At 34.2% G+C, this 17,162-nt stretch overlaps 1 protein-coding gene across 1 annotated transcript; it reads right to left on the bottom strand.

The window, feature by feature from the left end:
* Positions 1–15,627, bottom strand: LOC110097864 (kinesin-like protein KIN-14C). The gene is made up of 18 exons (XM_028694811.1): positions 15,475–15,627; positions 15,233–15,384; positions 15,017–15,130; positions 13,942–14,212; positions 12,260–12,399; positions 11,954–12,037; positions 11,751–11,828; positions 11,583–11,675; positions 10,149–10,487; positions 9,980–10,061; positions 9,802–9,897; positions 9,478–9,654; positions 8,590–8,696; positions 8,296–8,474; positions 7,884–8,048; positions 7,206–7,459; positions 6,919–7,082; positions 1–6,003 (listed from the first exon to the last, which is right to left on the bottom strand). Exons 1-18 carry the CDS (start codon positions 15,566–15,568, stop codon positions 5,539–5,541), a joined length of 3,054 nt encoding a protein of 1,017 aa, XP_028550644.1. The 5' UTR covers positions 15,569–15,627; the 3' UTR covers positions 1–5,538.
* Positions 15,628–17,162: the final 1,535 nt, after the last annotated feature.

Here is a 17,162-nt window from a genome sequence, read left to right as displayed (position 1 = left end):
ACAAGACTGTTGACACTTACGATTTCATTTCTTTGTCCAAACCAATCTTCTTCTCTTCGCCTTTGATCGTATATTTTTTAGGGGTGTTAATTCGGGTTAACGGGTTGGGTTCAGGTCGAACCCGGAACTGACCTGTCATTGTTCGGGTCAACCCAAACCCGACCCTTTTTTAAAAACGGGTCAGGTTTCCGGACCCAAACCGACCCAATTCGGCTCCGGGTCAACCCGAACCGACAAGAATAACCCGAAGTTGACCTAAAATTGTTAGTTTTCGGGTCAAAAATTGGGTCAATCTCGGGTTTCCGAGTCAAATAGTTTTCGTGTCATTTTCGGATTGCTGGATCAATCCGAACCCAACCCAATATTTAAAAAGGTTTGATTTATTGAACCGAAACCCGACCCATTTCGGGTCTGGGTTGACCCTAATATGGATTTTTCCGGATCGGATTCAGGTCGTGTCAAAAATTGACACCCCTAATATTTTTTATGTGATATGTATAATTTTGAAGCAAAAAATGCATCTACATTTCAAATCTAGTTCAGATAAACACCTCAATTACTTTGGTTTTCATGGATTTAAATTTATAGGTTCAAACCAAATATTTACAGCAACTTTTTTTTTAAGAAGTTATCAAATTAAATTTCTTATTAGAGCAAACAAAAGAAATGAAAAAAAAACTGTAGATTCTCTGCATCTTCCATCAGATCCTTGATTATGAATTTCAATTTGTGAGCTTAATTCTAAATTCTAATATTCAAGAAAAAGTTCAATAATTGTACTTTGAAATAAGCCCTTGGAAGGCGCTTAATTATGAATTAAGCAAAAGCAAATTTTCGACCAAATTAGATGACTTAATCCTAATTGATTTCATAAGTACTTTAATCGGTTAGAGTATAGTATTTACCAACATAAAGCATATTGTTTATGTTGCTATCTTCTTAGACTGAAAGCCGAGGAAAAGAGAATGATGAAGTATTTAATATAAATGAATTTTTAGATTAGAAAGATGAACTTCATATTGGAGATCCTAAAACTACTCATAACTATGCACGACGTAATTGTGAGCTTTTATTTAGCTTTCACATTTTTTGGCTAAACAAATGAATATATAAATAATGTTGTTCCAAAGAATGCTACATAGAATTTAAAATTAGAGGCTCCTTAGATTCAAAAAGATATTAGAAAAGCTAAAATCATTGCAATTATAAATTTCAATAACAAGGAGCATGGAGATGGTTTCTTTTCATTTTGGTTGATGAATAATGTGATGTTTATGTCATAGAGAAAATGGCTATTGTTAGGGGTGTAAATGAGTTGAATTGAGCTCGAGTTGAACCCAAGGAACGTGCTCGAACTTGGCTCGAGCAATCGTACTCAACCTCGAGAGCTCGACTCGATATGCAGTCATTGCAGGATTTCTTATTCGTCGAAATAACTCTCAAATCCGGGAAGAAAAATGAAGCATCGTTTTTTTATTTCCTTAAAAAAAAGTTGTACAAAGTACAGATTCATTAATGTTGATAGAACTTTCTTTTTAAAAGTTGCTATATTATATAGGTTTTTTAATGTTGTTATTAATATTAAATTTGAATAATAATTTTAAATATTTATTTCACCTAAAAATATTCTTTTAATATTTATATTTTTGAAACCGGCATGCGAGTTGACCAACCAAGTTTAATCAAAATCAAACTCAAACTCGAGCTCGTTTAATATTTTAGCTCGAGTTTGAGCTTGAGCTCGTAACTTGATATGCTCAACTCATGAGCTCGTTGGCGAGTCTAGTTCGAGCCGACTCAACTCATTTACACCCCTAACTATTGTGCTGCATTAAGTTAACGAATAAGGCCAAGTTGTTGGGTGATTTTTGAAGATTGTGAATGTTTTAGATACAATAGCTAACTGCCTTAAAATGACAATGGAATAACTTTTCTCAACTTATGATTTAGATATCTCAAGATTATGTGGCCAAGGTTATAGGGAATTTTCATGGGCTGAAAATGCTTTTCATAAGTGAAATTAAATCAGCGCATTATATTCATTGCTTTGTACATCATCTTCAATCAGCTTCGGACCTTCGGTAGTTCTTGTAGAAAATCATATTCAAAATTTCTTATTATGTATTATAATTTTTAATTTGACAATTATTTTCAGTGTTTCCTACAAACATCATGAGTCTTGCACATTACTATAATCATTACAATCTTTAAACTTTTATTTTGCCCATATTTGATTAAAAATGTCCTTGAAATTACTATTAAACTATCATAAGCATTGTAGAGAGAAGAACAAAATATTGTGAATGTCACGTCTATGATTCAAATATCTTAAACAAGATTATAAGATATGAGATAACAAGTGTGAAGATTTCATTAATTAAATATTTTTATTTTGTAAGAACCAAAAAATAATTATTCATTTCATGGATGATGTCCTCTTCTTAGAGTTCAAGACATAATAAATCTATATCATTTTAAAGTTGAAATATTCTATATAGTCATTGATATGCAATTACAAGAGTCACATAATTCATTGAGACACTTTTGCAAAATAAAAAAAAATTACAGAATCTAAAGCTATATTTTTTTCTCAAGAATAATGCCTATGGTTAAGAAATTTGTTGGTAAACACAGTTTACCACCTTCACAATAGAAGATTGGAGTAGAAAAAATCAGGAATTGTTTTCTGTAGGAGCTGCTTCATTGAGCAATTGATAAATATGTAATAGTGCAATTGAGATTTTACATACACCATAATTAAAATTATGAAATCAATTGTGCGTATGTTACATGATGAATATTACTTAACAAGTAGAATACAAAAAATGTAAGGGTGTTTCTTACAAAAGTCCATTGCGAAAGAGCGAGATTCCATGCGAAGATGCTCTTCAGCAGGCTAGTGTTTCATTTGCTTGATTGAGGATGAGGAAACTTGGCTGGAGTTTGTCTTTTTGGGTGCTGCGATGTTTTGTTGAAATTTAAATGAGTACATGAAAATGAAAAAATATTTAAGAAAATTCAAACCCTAAACTAGAATTTATGCTTGTACATATTAAATATTAAAAATTGGGAAAGTTTAGGTGATTTCAATCTCATACAAATGCGAAGGAACAGAGACATTAAAAGAAATGTTATTGGGTTTAGTCTCACATCAAATATTGCAAAATATGCTGGTGAAAATATAATAATGATTAGTTCACATCCATAAGCTTAAGTTTTTAATCAAATAAATATATGATTGAGTTTTTAATCAAATAAATATATGGTTAGTAGTGCATTGAGCCCATCTTAACCCTTCATCCACTCTTTAACAAGAGGACCTATGATGCACAGACACGGGCACGATGACACAGATATGACACAACATGGACACGGGACGCATCAAGTATTGAAAATAGAGGACATGGACTTGGGTTGGACGTGATATTATAATTTTTATATTTTAAAAATAGTGTATACAAATTAAATAAGTATAGTATTAAAACTAATTTAGAAATAATAAGTCATTTAACTAGAATTTATGGTTAAAATGATTAATATTAAGATGTCAAGAGACGGTCATCGATGTTATGCAGTAAGTATTAGCATCAATGTCAAGAGGGCGTTTGTCATCAATGTTGAGAGGGCGTTTGTCGTCAATGTTGAGAGGGCATTGATCATCGATGTTAATATGACGTCAGACAAAGATGAGATGTCAAGTTGTGGGTGTAGAAATTGTTAACGTTGAGCATCAATGTTAAGACAGTCTAGATGATTTTGAAATATTGATGTTGTAACGACGTCAAACATCGATGATGTTGAGATAACAGCAGGCGTTATTGTGAAACTAAAGTTGCAACCTCCAAGAGAAATGAAAAAGAGAATATTCGATGAATAGGATGTTGAGTGCGGACAATTAATTTAGCGTTGTGGATAGGAAAGAAGAAATTTGGTTTTTATATCTATAATAAATAAAAATTTTAAATACAAGAAATTATATTTAAAAAAAAAAAATTCATAAAATATTTTAGACACGTTTGCCCAATTTGTATTTAATAAATTTTTTAATTTGACACATTTTCGGCATGCTCATGTGTCAGATGCGTGTCAGACGCGTGTCGTGTCGAACACTGCACGCCTCTTTAAGGAGAAGTGTTGGTGCATCATAGAAGAGGACAAAAACTTTCAGATGCATGAATTAATTTAGTCTTCCACAGAATGAAAATCCCTAGCAATGCAACTCAAAATAGCAGTTGTTGTAGTTGTTTTTGCTACTACTGTAAGTGTATTTGAAAACAATAAACCTTTTCAACAGCAATATTCCATGCATATAAAGCAACAGTAATAGGTATTATTAAATAGAATAGTTTCATGCTTGCAGAACTATCAAAACGACAGTATGAACAGTAGCCAGAGCCGTATTTGTTATCCTTTGCAGTACCAAGAGTCATGTTTACAGCAGCATAAAAAATAGAATAGTTTCATACTAAATGGTGACAGAAGTGATAGCAGAAGAGTAGTCGCCATAGTTACCCTTCTATCTGTTTTTTCATATTTTGAGATACCATGATATTTTATACACCTATACATGAGAATATAGTTTTGTTTCATTTTATTCATGGAGCTGTATCAACATCTCAACAATTATCAACATAATTATCTGTTATCGCAGATTTGATTGGCAAGCTTAAGGTTCATAAGATTTTCATGGGAAGATTAAATAATATTTCCTCCTCCCAATAAGATCTTTTTCTCCTCATAATATCTGGAATAACATATTTATTTTCTACCATCTTATTCTTTGCACATAAATTAATCATTGAACTCTTTAATACATTCCTTCCACAATTTCTTATTAAACTGCTGTTCTATTAAGAAAAGCATGCTTACCTGGGGACTTCAAAGAATCATTTGACTTCGCTCGTGTTGACGGAGCTTGGCCTGTTCGATGTGGGAGATGTTTCGGTATCTGTGATGGAGATTTTGAGCTGCATTTAAGATAACTAGGAAATTCAGAAAATAGGCACAGTAAACTTTCAACTTAGAGCAATATTTAAACTATAACCTGGAGTGAAACACGATAGCTTCACACAAAAAGAACTAAGGAAAAGTGACAAACTATTATTAAGAAAAGAGTGTAACTCAATTCAAGAGCAAGTATAATGAACTATAAAGTAATTAAAAAAAAAAAAGATATTGAGCTTTCCTGCTGCTTGCAGATTTGAAATATTTATATAGGAGATTTCTCTTTCATTGTAGCTGAACATATATTTATAAATGAAGATTTCTAGATAGAAATATATTAGATTTGTTAAATGTGACTTGCCTCTTCATAAGTAGTTCATTTCTTCCAAATATGAGATTCTCCCTCACTATGGTTATATATATATATATATATATATATATATATATTGTGTGTGCGCGCATGTTTATGATCATCTAAATGGACAAAAATGATCACCTAATGAACCACTTTGAAGGATAAGAAGTTACTTACAACTCGACTGGGGTATTCTGGATGTATTATGCCATGTTTGTCTAACGGAAAAAAAAAAATACTTACATCTCTGTAGGAACTTCTGATGGCTTAGCAGCCATTGGATGAATCGCCGACTCGATGTTGCTGCCCACTGAATACACAGATTCTTTTCCAAGGGAAAGATCCCCGGCGGATACATCGCTCATCTGTCCATCTGACACTTCATCTCCATAGTCCCCAGTCTCCTTATCAACATGATAACCCTCGTCAGCATTCCCTCCATCACACATTGACAACTGAGAACCAACATCTGAATTCTGGCTGCTAAATTCAGAAAAATTTTCAGCATCCAGAACATCTTTTTCAATGAATTTTGCAACCTTGCCACCACCTTGTTGGGTTACTCCACCGGAGGATGAGACACCAGAAGATGAAGATTGTCTCAATGAGTTACTTTTGGGAGAATGTACTCTCCGATCTTTTAGCCTCTGTAATTGTTCAATTTCATTATCTTTTCTTGCTATTGTATCCTTTAGAGATGCCACCTGTTCAGTCAAATATAACAAATTGAAGCTATCAATGTAAGCATAAACAAAGCATTTTTGAATATTCACTTTTTTAGTGTAAGAAGATGATCCACAATGATTAGAAAATTAGTTGACTTATTCTATGAGGGTCCTTAGATGAGGATTCCATTCTGCATTCGATATTCTTGTTGTAACAATAGCCAAGTCAAGCATTCAAGAGATTAGATAACACATCCATTCAATTACATATTCGAGATAAGCAGATCTCCAATACTGCGACATACATGTCGAATCATCCTTAATGGATCACTTTAACTACTATCATAAAAAATAAGAAATCTGTTAGGCCGGCCCAGGAGGGGCCAGCTGAACCGGTTCACTTCTACAACCGGCGGCCCAAATCAAAGGGGAGGGGCGGATGCCCTAGTGGGCTCAATCAATTGATTAAATGGGTGTTTATGAGGGAAATTTGAATTAGAGGATGTTTAGGGATTTTATATTTCTCCTTTTGCTTTAATTAGTTATTAATGCTAGAATTAGGGTTAGATCTTGAATTTGGAAATCAGATTTGAGATTTAGGGTTTGTGCTTTTAGGCTCTAGGCTTTGCTAGAGAATTGGAGTTGTTTCTTCCTGTTGAATTGAAGAAACTTGTATCTTGTATTGTTTTTCTTGTTCGTGGATTGAATAGAAGGAGTTTTCCTTGTGTTTCTCTCCAATATTCTGAAATTCCTGCATCATTTTTGCTGTCTTCTCTCTGAAATCAGCATATTTCTCGCTGTTTTTACTGATTATTGCTAGGTTTGCTTGCGAACTCAAGTATTTCCCTTAGGGTTACTTGCGAACTCAAAGTTTTTCCTATCAAAATCCAAGGATATTTGCTAGAAATTAACTAAGATAGTGTTACAAAGGAAAAAACTAAATAATCCTCAAACCTGTTCAATCAAATCTTTAACATCCTTTCCCTCTTTATTACACCTCGCAGAACCTAACTCCACTCCGGATACCCTTTCAGCAAATTTCAAGGTGCTTAGTGTCTCTGAATAAGAATCTCCATCCGGATTAATCTGCACAAGCATGAGTGTTTTTGCTTGTCCACCTGCATGTAAAGTGTCAAATTGAGGAAATCAGGTAAAATTCGAGGAATTAATGACTAGTTTCTCCTCAGAAAGTGCAAAGTAGACACTCAACACCTTAATGGTAGGAACATTAGGAAACGTACCTAGAGAACTCTGAAGAATCTGAGTAAGTTTGCTGTTTCTGTATGGTACATGAGCGCTCTTTTGAGAGAGTGCAAATATGACATCACCAAGGGCAGAAAGAGACTTATTGATGTATTGTGCTTCTTTGAGTCTCTCTCCTGTTACTTCAGAGCGGTCAACTCTCTCACTTCCAGCCAAATCTATCAAATGTAGACAGGCCCTTGATGTGGAACCAGTCTTCAGATCCTCACCTCGAACATGAACTGTGAGGATACTGTAAAAGAATGTGAAAATTGCACGAACCATTTAGTTCATACATAACAACAACAACAACATCAAGCCTTTATCCCACTACGTGAGGTCGGCTACATGAATCCTTTTTCTCCATTGTGTCCTATTAAAAGTCAAATTATCGTTTAAATCTAATAAAGAAAGATCATTTATAATATTGTCTAACCAAGTCTTCTTAGGTCTGCCTCTATCTTTCTTAACATAAGTCAAATCTAATACCTCTAATTTCCTAACCGGATTATCGGAAGGCCGCCATTTTATGTGACCAAATCATCTAAGGCGACTCTCTCTAATCTTATCTTCTACTGGAGCTATTTGAACCTTTTCATGTATATGCTCATTTTGTATCTTTTTAATTCATACATAAAATAAAATAAAATAAAAAGAAGCAAGATAAAGAAAACTACCAATGGGATCGACTACTTCTTTCATTTAGAGCTGTCGAACCAACAGCCCTGTTAGCTTGCCCTAACTTCATTTTAGCCAAGACATCATTAGATGATTTGACTGGAACCATTCTTGCATCAGGAACAGCTGAACCATCGGGCTGGGAACTATTTAAAATCCCAAGTGTGCGAAAGTTAAAGAAGAAAATAATCTAATATGAATCAGTTAAATAAATAAAATAAAATAAAAACTATTTTTATCTTTAGAATAGTGACAGATTTGACAATCTGCAGGTGAATTTGTGATTTCTAATTAAAGAATTAACCTTATCATTTGAAACTCTATGAAGAAATGAGAAATAGAAACGAAATTTTTTGGCCAATTTCTAGCAGCATAGCATTTAGAATCTTCAGAAAAGCTAGGTAAGGATATCGTTTCTGTGAGCCACTATCGGAAAGTAGATCACGAATTTGTTCATTGTAGATTTCAACCATCTGAACTCGTACTTCATAATTGTAAGCATTTCTCCTCGCTTGAGAAATTTGGAATAGGTCATTCAGAGCTCGATAATTGACTCCCCACTCTTCCTCTGAAGGCGAGTCTGGTCCGCTCTGCCAAAAAAATGGTTTGAATGTTTGGAGTATTAGATTTCAGAGGAATATTGTGATGCATAAATATATAGTGGGAGGAATAAGGCACCGCTTCTATAAATAACAATAATCTTACCATTGTGTATGTTTTGCCCGAGCCAGTTTGACCATATGCAAAGATGCACACATTGTATCCATCAAGAACAGATCGAATCAAGGGTTGAATATCCAAGAAAACTTGAACTGACAATGTCACAAAATGTGAAGTTCTAAGTAACTGTCAATAATCTGATAGGAAATCCTTGAGTTCACAAGTAATCTTAAGGGAAATATTTGAGTTCGCATGCAAACCTAACTGTGATAGGTGAAAAACAGCAAGAAAACTGCTGATTACAGCAAAAAACAGTAACGGTATAGCCATCTTCTTGAGAAATATGGAGAAAATTGAGGGAAAAAACGAACAATTCCACTAGCCGATGCAGGAAAACATCAAACGATACAAATTTCTTCAATTCGAGAGGTAGAAACAACTCTCCGAATCTCTAGCCAAGCCTAAAGCCCAAAGGAACAAATCCTAAATCTCAATTTTGATTTCAAATTTAAAATGAAAACTCTAATTCTCCCAAAGGAACTAGTTAAAACAAAGAGGGCAAATACAAAATCTCTAAACAACCCCTAATTTATTTTTTTTTCTTCCAAAACAAGCTTAATTAAGTCGTGGGCCCCATCTCTCCAACCGGCCCCTCTCTCTCTCTCTTCCCCTTAGTTCCGTCCCCTCCTCTTGTAGCAAAGAACCGGTCCAGATTGGACTAGTTTAGCTGGCCCTAGGGCCGGCCTAACATAATCATCCAAAAAACATGAGATGCAACAAGAGCAAGAGAAAAAAAAACATATAGGAAGTCATAAACATACATATAATCGATACAAATGGTAACAAATTTAATATTTAATAGAAATATTTCGCATAATAGCATGTGTAAGAGATTATTTGATAATGTAGAAGATTTAAGCAAAAAATAAGAACCTTGAGTTGCAGTTTGACCAAAGACCTTGTTAAACTTGAACACCCGATGGCCATCCTTTCCTTGTCTGGAGGGATTCACTAGACCAAGTTCACCATTGTCGCCAATGTAATCCACAGTTGACTTAGCAAATTGGCTTGGTAGGAAAGGCCTCAACCGACAATATACCCTGATGTTTCCTGACAAAATGATCGATGCAGTTCAAATAATATACAAAATAAGTGCAAAAGAGCTTTTTCCCATACTTTTTCCCCCACTTGAAAAAATTATAACGAGATGAAACTCCTTAAGTTCATATAATCTTATTTTCTAAAATTAGTATATACCTTTTAGTTCCTGAACTTCATTGTATAACTTTCTATTTTCTGCTAGAATTGTCTGATAGTTTTCAGCAGCATCTAACAACACTTTTAGTCTAAACCCTGCATAATCACAGAAAAGAGTAGAAATTCAAAGCTAGATAATCACAAAAAACAAAGGTGTTTCAAACTGCATAATTCTTACCCATGCTGTTCAATTCTTCTGTCCATTGCCTTTGAGAATTATTGACTTCTACTTTGATGGACTCTGATGATGTCCTCAAGCCCTGAGATAGACCAAGCAATCAAATTTTCTTATTTTAATTTGAACTGACAATATCAAAGAAAAACATTATGCAAAATCAACAATTCACCTTTAGTGATTGTAGTTGAAAAGAAATGAAATTATGGAACACATTCTCCTTTTTAGTCCAATTATGGAACTTAAACTCAGAAAATGCCTTAAGTTCATTCATCCTCTTACTCGACTCTGCTAGCAAGAATTCAGCCTCTTTTGTTCTTTCTTGTAATCTGGCTTCATTTTGCTTTGCCTTGGCATCTAACTGCTGGTAATGATCTTCGTAAGTGTTATTTATTGCTTCCAATTCCTGTTTAAATTCTAAAATCATTCTATCATTATTTTCTTTCTCTTTCATCAACTTCAATGTTTGCTGTTCCTCCTGTTTCTTACTCTCGATTGCAGTTTTCTTTACCTACAACACGAATCCATCCCATGTTAAGCATAGCTTACTTGACTGGAGAGATTCTTTAAAATATGTAGTAAAAGAAAAAAAAAAAGTCTAGGCACAATCCAGGATGAGTGAATTGGATTGAAGTAAAATTTAAGTTGACTCAAAATTCAGCAATTCTGTCCAAGTGCCGTGTGAGAGACAAATATTTCACAATTCTGTCCACGCCCAAGTACAAATCTCTCTTTTTCTTTACCAGAAAATGAGAAACCAATCTCTCCTACGCCCAAGGCAAAGAGAAACCTACCTCCTAAACCAACCTTGGGTTAGTTCAGGCAGAAGAAGTGGTATCAATGGTTCAAAATGAACCTTTCACAATAATCTTTAAAAGTTAGAATGAAGAGTGCGGAAAGGTTGTGGAGAGAGAAGTATAACTCAAGGCTAAAAACACTTTAGAACACCAAGGATTTATTAAATGTAAGCAACTCCAGATTATTCCTGCTGTTGTGAGAGTATTTTAAGGATTAAAGACCCATCACAACAACAACAACATCAAGCCTTTGTCCCACTACATGGGGTTGGCTACATGAATCCTTTTTAGCCATTGTGTCATGTTGAAAGTCAACTTCTCATTTAAATCTAATAAAGAAAGATCATTTCTAATATTTTCTAATCAAGTCTTTTTATGTCTATCTCTATCTTTCTTAACATAAGTCAAATCTAATACCTCAACTTTCCTAACCGGGTCATCGGAAGGCCTCCGTTTAATGTGACCAAACCATCTAAGACGACTCTCTCTAATCTTATCTTCCACTTGAGCTACTCCAATCTTTTCACTTATATGCTCATTTTGTATCCTATCTTTAAGGGTAAAGCCACTCATCTACCTAAACATCCTCATCTTTGCAACACTTAACTTAGTGTTATGCTTCACTTTTAATGGCCCTAAATAGTAGAAAATATCACGTAGATTTTGGCCATTATTTAGTAAAATTTTCAGGCAGAAAATCACATCCATCAATGTAACTATCAACATCAGTAAGGCAACCAACGACATTTCAAACGGATTTTTCTTCATTATTGTGGTTTATGATAAGGGCAAAATTCAAAGAAAATTACTTGTACTTCTTCATTTGTTCCAGCTGCCAGTGTCTCAAGCACTCTGATTCTTGATTGGTACTTTTCTTCTCGTGCTTTAATCAGATCATTTTGCTGGATTAAAAAGTTGTAAATAAGCAGTGTATAAGAAGAGTTGAAATTGTGGATTTTTAATGACTATCATCTTACATTACGAATATGCTCTGTCTGGGTTGAAATACGGCGCTCAATCTCTTGCACAACTTTTCTGAGTAAACTTGCCACACGCTGAAATGGTTAGAGCATTAGCAATTGTGATTAGAATCCAAAAGAAAAAAACAAAAAGACCAATATAGTTTTGTGTGGATTGAAACAAGTAAAAGATAGAGAATAAATTATACTAAGAAACATACAAGTGGCATCTCTCCATTCTTCCTATCGATGCTTTCATCCAGAATTCTGTTAATGACACTTAGAAGTGATTGGGTTGGAGCATTCTGTAGATGACAAACAAAAGCCCAGAAAAGTCCATGAAGTTCAAAATTTTCCAAGAATTCGGGTGAGGAATATAGCTTATGGATTCGTTTGGGAGTTGGGACGGCTTTCTTAATTCTTTTTAGCACAAAAAATTTATTTTTTGTACTAATAAGATGCTTTAAGAAGCAGAAAGAAAGCCGTCCCAAACGAAGCCTATATCGCAGATAAAACTTGGAACTTACATCTAAACCATTTGATTTAATGATTTCAGAAATCTTGGCTGCAGGAATATCTGAATAACGTCCATGCTTTAGCTGGAACACCTCATGAAACTTATGGCCCCCATGACGCAGTGAGGCGGTTTGCTCTACAGAATGAAAGATAGATGGTTAACAATATGAAGATTTAAAAACCTTTCTTTTGCACAATGAAGCAGATAGATAAATATGAATATAAAACAAATTGGCAAGAAGCAAATTCAAATATTTAGATGATGAGACCAGCCACAATAGTCTAGTACTCTAGTTATTGCTGCTTGCTTTGATTTCTATTCAATGCCCCCTACATTCAAGGAATGATTAAAATTATATATCATATAAATGTAATTTTGCAGGATTTAATATTTAAATTTTTAAATAAAATTAATGCAATCTGCAATATGAATTCAAATGGTAGACAATGAAATGCAGGATGTGATAATGAAGTATTAATTAAAAATATATATTAAAGTATAAACTATATTGAGTGTACTATTCAAATTTAAAAGTAATGACATACGTCATACAATAGATTGCTTTTAAATGTGCTTGAATTCAAATTCAAAATTATGCTTTGTGGTAACTATATATCTTAACTTAGGTTTCATTTTGGGCGGCTTTTTTACTGCTTTAAGTTTTATACTAGAAAACTGCTTTAAGAAGCAGTAAGAAAGTCATCCCAAACAAAGGCTTAATTTCACCTAAATTTCATTTTCTTTTCTAATAATATTTAATAATAATTGTTAATATCACACCTATTAGATGATTATTTTGAGGAAATGAAAAGATAGATGTTTTGTTCCGCTGCATTTGATGTTTTTAGTAGCTCTGTTGTTCTGTGTGCTTCTGTTGAGTTAAGAATTTGAAAGATCAGTTCAGTAACCTAATCCAAAGCCAAATCCTGGTTAAGAAAGGTCTCTCGTCGCGATCCGGCTCGGGCGGGATCCGTCCCCGTCGGGTCGGGTCGTGACAACCCGTGACCCGAAATTGACACCCCTACTTCTAACACTTCCACTGTTCAAACTTTCCAATTATTTCCGTTAAAAATTTCTCCATAAACAGCTTAAAATGGTATGCCTATACAACTTTATTAACTTCTTGTGAACATGATGGTGTAGGTTACAGCTGCAATTTGCATCTACCGCAAGTTGAAAGTGTATAATAAGTAAAATTTATAAAGAGTAATGTTTTGCTCAATACGGCTATGTTCACTGTGATTTTGAAGCTCCATGGCTAGAGAATAACGCAATGAAATTGGAAATTGAGTTAATACACAAGAAAGACCATCAAAACTTAAAAAAAATATCAAAAGAACTATATACAGAGACACAATGTAGATGAAGGTTGAAAAGAATGACATTAAGACTTAGTTTTTTTTGGGACGGTTTTCTTACTATTTTTTAAAGTAGTTTTTTAGCATAAATTTTTTTATTTTTTACTAAAAAAATTGTTTTAAGAAACAGTAAAAAAATCATTTCAAATTAAACCTTAAAGGATAAATATTGAAATTCAGTCAAAAAAGCTGCTAAAGCCTACAAAGATGAGCTATAATCCTGGCTGGTCCTTATTGTGCATAGCCAGTTGGTGGTCTTGAAAATAGAAGCTATTCTTTATTACTGGAACTGAAAGATTAGTCTATTTCTTATAAATAACCAACTTCAGAATACCTGGCACAGCAGAACTATGCCAAACGCGATGAAATATTGATTCTGAATACTTATTTTTGTTCTCCTCTTCTCCAGTTGGAGAATTTTTCCCACTTCGGACAAGATTTCCTTCGCAAACATCCATAGCACCTCTATCATCTTTTGATGTGAACCACTTCTTTCTTGTCTTGTTTCCACAATTGGCTGTCCCATGAATGTCACCTTCTCCTAGTTTAGAATTGAAGTGATCCCTAAGGGACAAAAGACAATCAAGCACTGCAGAAATGGAGCCCTGCAAACAAAAGAAGCAGTTGAGAGCCAAGTCAAGTCGAGTATTTACCTAATATAGTTAAGCTTGCTTAATTCTTAGTAAGATCCAGCTCAACTCAAGCTTATTTACTAAGCTTGAACTAGACTCAGTAAGAATTAAACAAACTTGAACTTTGACTCGATTATTGAGCTCAATTTCTCAATTCTAAATTAATATTTTTTTCTTTTTTTAGTAATTTTTTTACTTTTAATATAGAAATGATTTAAAATTTTAAAATATATTATATAAAGCTAATTTATATATTTTTTGAGGTAACCGAGTTGCCCGACTAGCTTACAAACCGAGCTAGACTCAGCTTGACCGACTAGCTTACAAATCGAACTAGACTCAGCTCGAGCTAGTACAACATATGAGCTCAAGTATAGGCGCAAGCTTGAACGTATGATTTAGAACACCTCAAGAGCCATTGGCTCACACGCCCTAGCGAGCTTCTTTTTTAGAATTTTTATTTTTTAATATAGAAACAATTTAAAAATATTAAATATATTCTATAATACTATTTTAAAATTAAAAATAAATATACTTTTAAGTTAATCAAGCTGCTTAACAAGCTTACAAGCCAAATCAGATTAAGCTCGAGCACGTATAATATATGAGCTCGAGTATAGGCTCAAACTTGAACTCTTGACTCGATAAGCTAGACTTGTGAGCTCGTTAATAAGTTGAGTTTGAGTCTGCTCGTGAATCAACTTGGCTAACTTAACATGAATCTACTTGTTCTGAATTGAATATGTCGATATCTATAACTTATTAGACAAGTCTTACATTTTCCAAATCATCTACAGTAAAACTTGGCAGGCCCATTCCCTCTACAGCTGAAAGAAATCTCCTGACTTTCTCCCGCCGCTGCTCGAATGAAATATAAGCACCTCGCTGATTCTGCACCAAATTTCCAACCGACCATAAACAATCTTACTACTACGCGTAACCAACTCTCAGATTTCAAAAAAAAAAGAGGAGATTAGCGGCCAAAAATAAAACCTCCATGGCACTAGGATCCTGCCGCTTCTCAACGCCGCATAAAACGGTTCCATCAAAAAGCAGAGCCCTTAGTTCTTCATCGGATGCCTCCAAGGGGATGTTGAGACTCGGAAACAAACTATTTAGCCATTCTACAACTCTCCGCCTCTTACCTGAACCAAGAAAGGTAAAAAACAGAAGCAAAAAACAAATCAAACAAGTCCGAATTGCAGAAAACTTAGTTGTACTCAACCCATTCTCACCTGATGCATCTGCAGCACTCATGCTTCCAATGCCGTCCGATTCACAATCCTCTCCTTCCAGATTCAAGTTAGCTTCTTCTTCGAATTTCGACATTTCACCGTATTCTCTCCCTTTCGCTGCAAATCCGCCAACTCACAGCGACGTTCAAAGTACCAAACAAATATAAATCTCCCAGGAGCTTCAGCAGCATTCTACCATGGAAACATACAAAAATCCAGCTCTTCCATTCAAATTAACGTCAATTCCGTAGAAGAATATCTATGCAAAATTTAGAGAAAGGATCGCCTCAAGCAACCGCAGATTTGGCAATGCAGCCCAAATTAACTGCTGCCTGCGTAGACTAAGAACAACAAGACGAAATCGAAGAAGCTGGATCGCCGAAACCCTAGCTATTGACCAGCGTGGGATCGGTAATGTTGGTTCCGCGCTTTTCTCTCTCCCTCGCTATGGTTCTCTTCCTTTTCCTTCTTCAAGCTGTTCCTCCTTTCCATTCGCTCGTCTCTCTCCGAAACGCGCGTAGCGGGCTGCCTATAAATAGGTCGCGGACGACCGGACTGGAGAGAGAAATGGATGCCACGCGGCTTGAGCGGTTTTTTTTAATTATTATTAATTTATTAATTATTATTATTATTATTAAATTCTAAAAGTGCTATATATTAATTTTTAGAAAAAAATGTTATTCTCTAAAATAACATACAAAAAATAGATTTAACTAAAGATTAGTTGACAAGCTTCAATAATATGTACTAAATGGATATATAAAATTAAATTTAATATTTGAAAAACAATTTAAAATTAAAATAATTGAATTAGATAAAAAAATTAAATAAATATTTAAAGCTAAATTTTAACAGGAGTTTAAGACATAATAATTGATTTTTATACTTGGAAAGAGTAGCAATGAAATTTAATAAATAGCATATAAATCAAGTTATATATGAGGGAAATTTTGATTGTAATACTTCGTAATGCACGTAATTGAAAAAAAAGTCTATATTTATTTTATAAGAAAATATATCAAGAAATTCATTTAAGATGAAAGGACCTCTAATGGGGATTAACTCTTGTATTCGTTGATTGATTTTTGACTTCGAAGCATCTAAAATTAGTTTTATTACGTTTAAATTCAAATGTTGTGCAAACCCAAAGTTTCAAAATGATTTGAACCCAAATTCAAATAAGGTTCAAACCTCATTGAACCTTAGTTTGAACTAATTCGCCTAAGAAATCTTGTCATGATCTTTGATTCTCCTTCAGAAGTTGTTGGATCTCACGATGTCGATTCCAAGCCATCACGAATCCCCTTTTAGTTCACACGTCATTGGATTGTGTCGATGTTGATCTCAACTGTCATGAACTCCCCTTCTCCACATGTCGTCGGATTTCATCGACACCTCTCACTTTCTTCACTCATCGATGGATCCATCAATGTCAATTCCTAACTATTATAAAAGTCCTTATTCCTTCCCATGCCATTGGATTCCTTCAATGCCCCGCCCACTATCCATCACAAACACCTCTTTTCCTTCACACGTTATTGGATGCTCAATGTTGTCAAACTCATGCAAAGAGGGATGCAAACTCTACGTGACGTCCGAACTTTGGTTCAAATAAAGATTTGTAGATACTTCAAACTTTTGTTTGAAGTATGTTCAAATCTAAGGCCACGCCTCGTTTGAAATAATTG

This window comes from Dendrobium catenatum, unplaced genomic scaffold, assembly GCF_001605985.2.
Source record: "Dendrobium catenatum unplaced genomic scaffold, ASM160598v2 fragScaff_scaffold_574, whole genome shotgun sequence".
NCBI lineage: Eukaryota > Viridiplantae > Streptophyta > Magnoliopsida > Asparagales > Orchidaceae > Dendrobium > Dendrobium catenatum.
This window is presented reverse-complemented; position numbering and strand designations above follow the sequence as displayed.

Excerpts from the sequence above, each read along its gene's own strand:
- LOC110097864 (XM_028694811.1), bottom strand. The coding sequence starts at position 15,568 with ATGTCGAAATTCGAAGAAGAAGCTAACTTGAATCTGGAAGGAGAGGAT. Across the intron at positions 11,676-11,750 it reads AGACAGAGCATATTCGTAAT|CAAAATGATCTGATTAAAGC; the intron begins GTAAGATGATAG and ends TTTTTAATCCAG. Across the intron at positions 8,475-8,589 it reads CGGGCAAAACATACACAATG|AGCGGACCAGACTCGCCTTC; the intron begins GTAAGATTATTG and ends TTTTTTTGGCAG.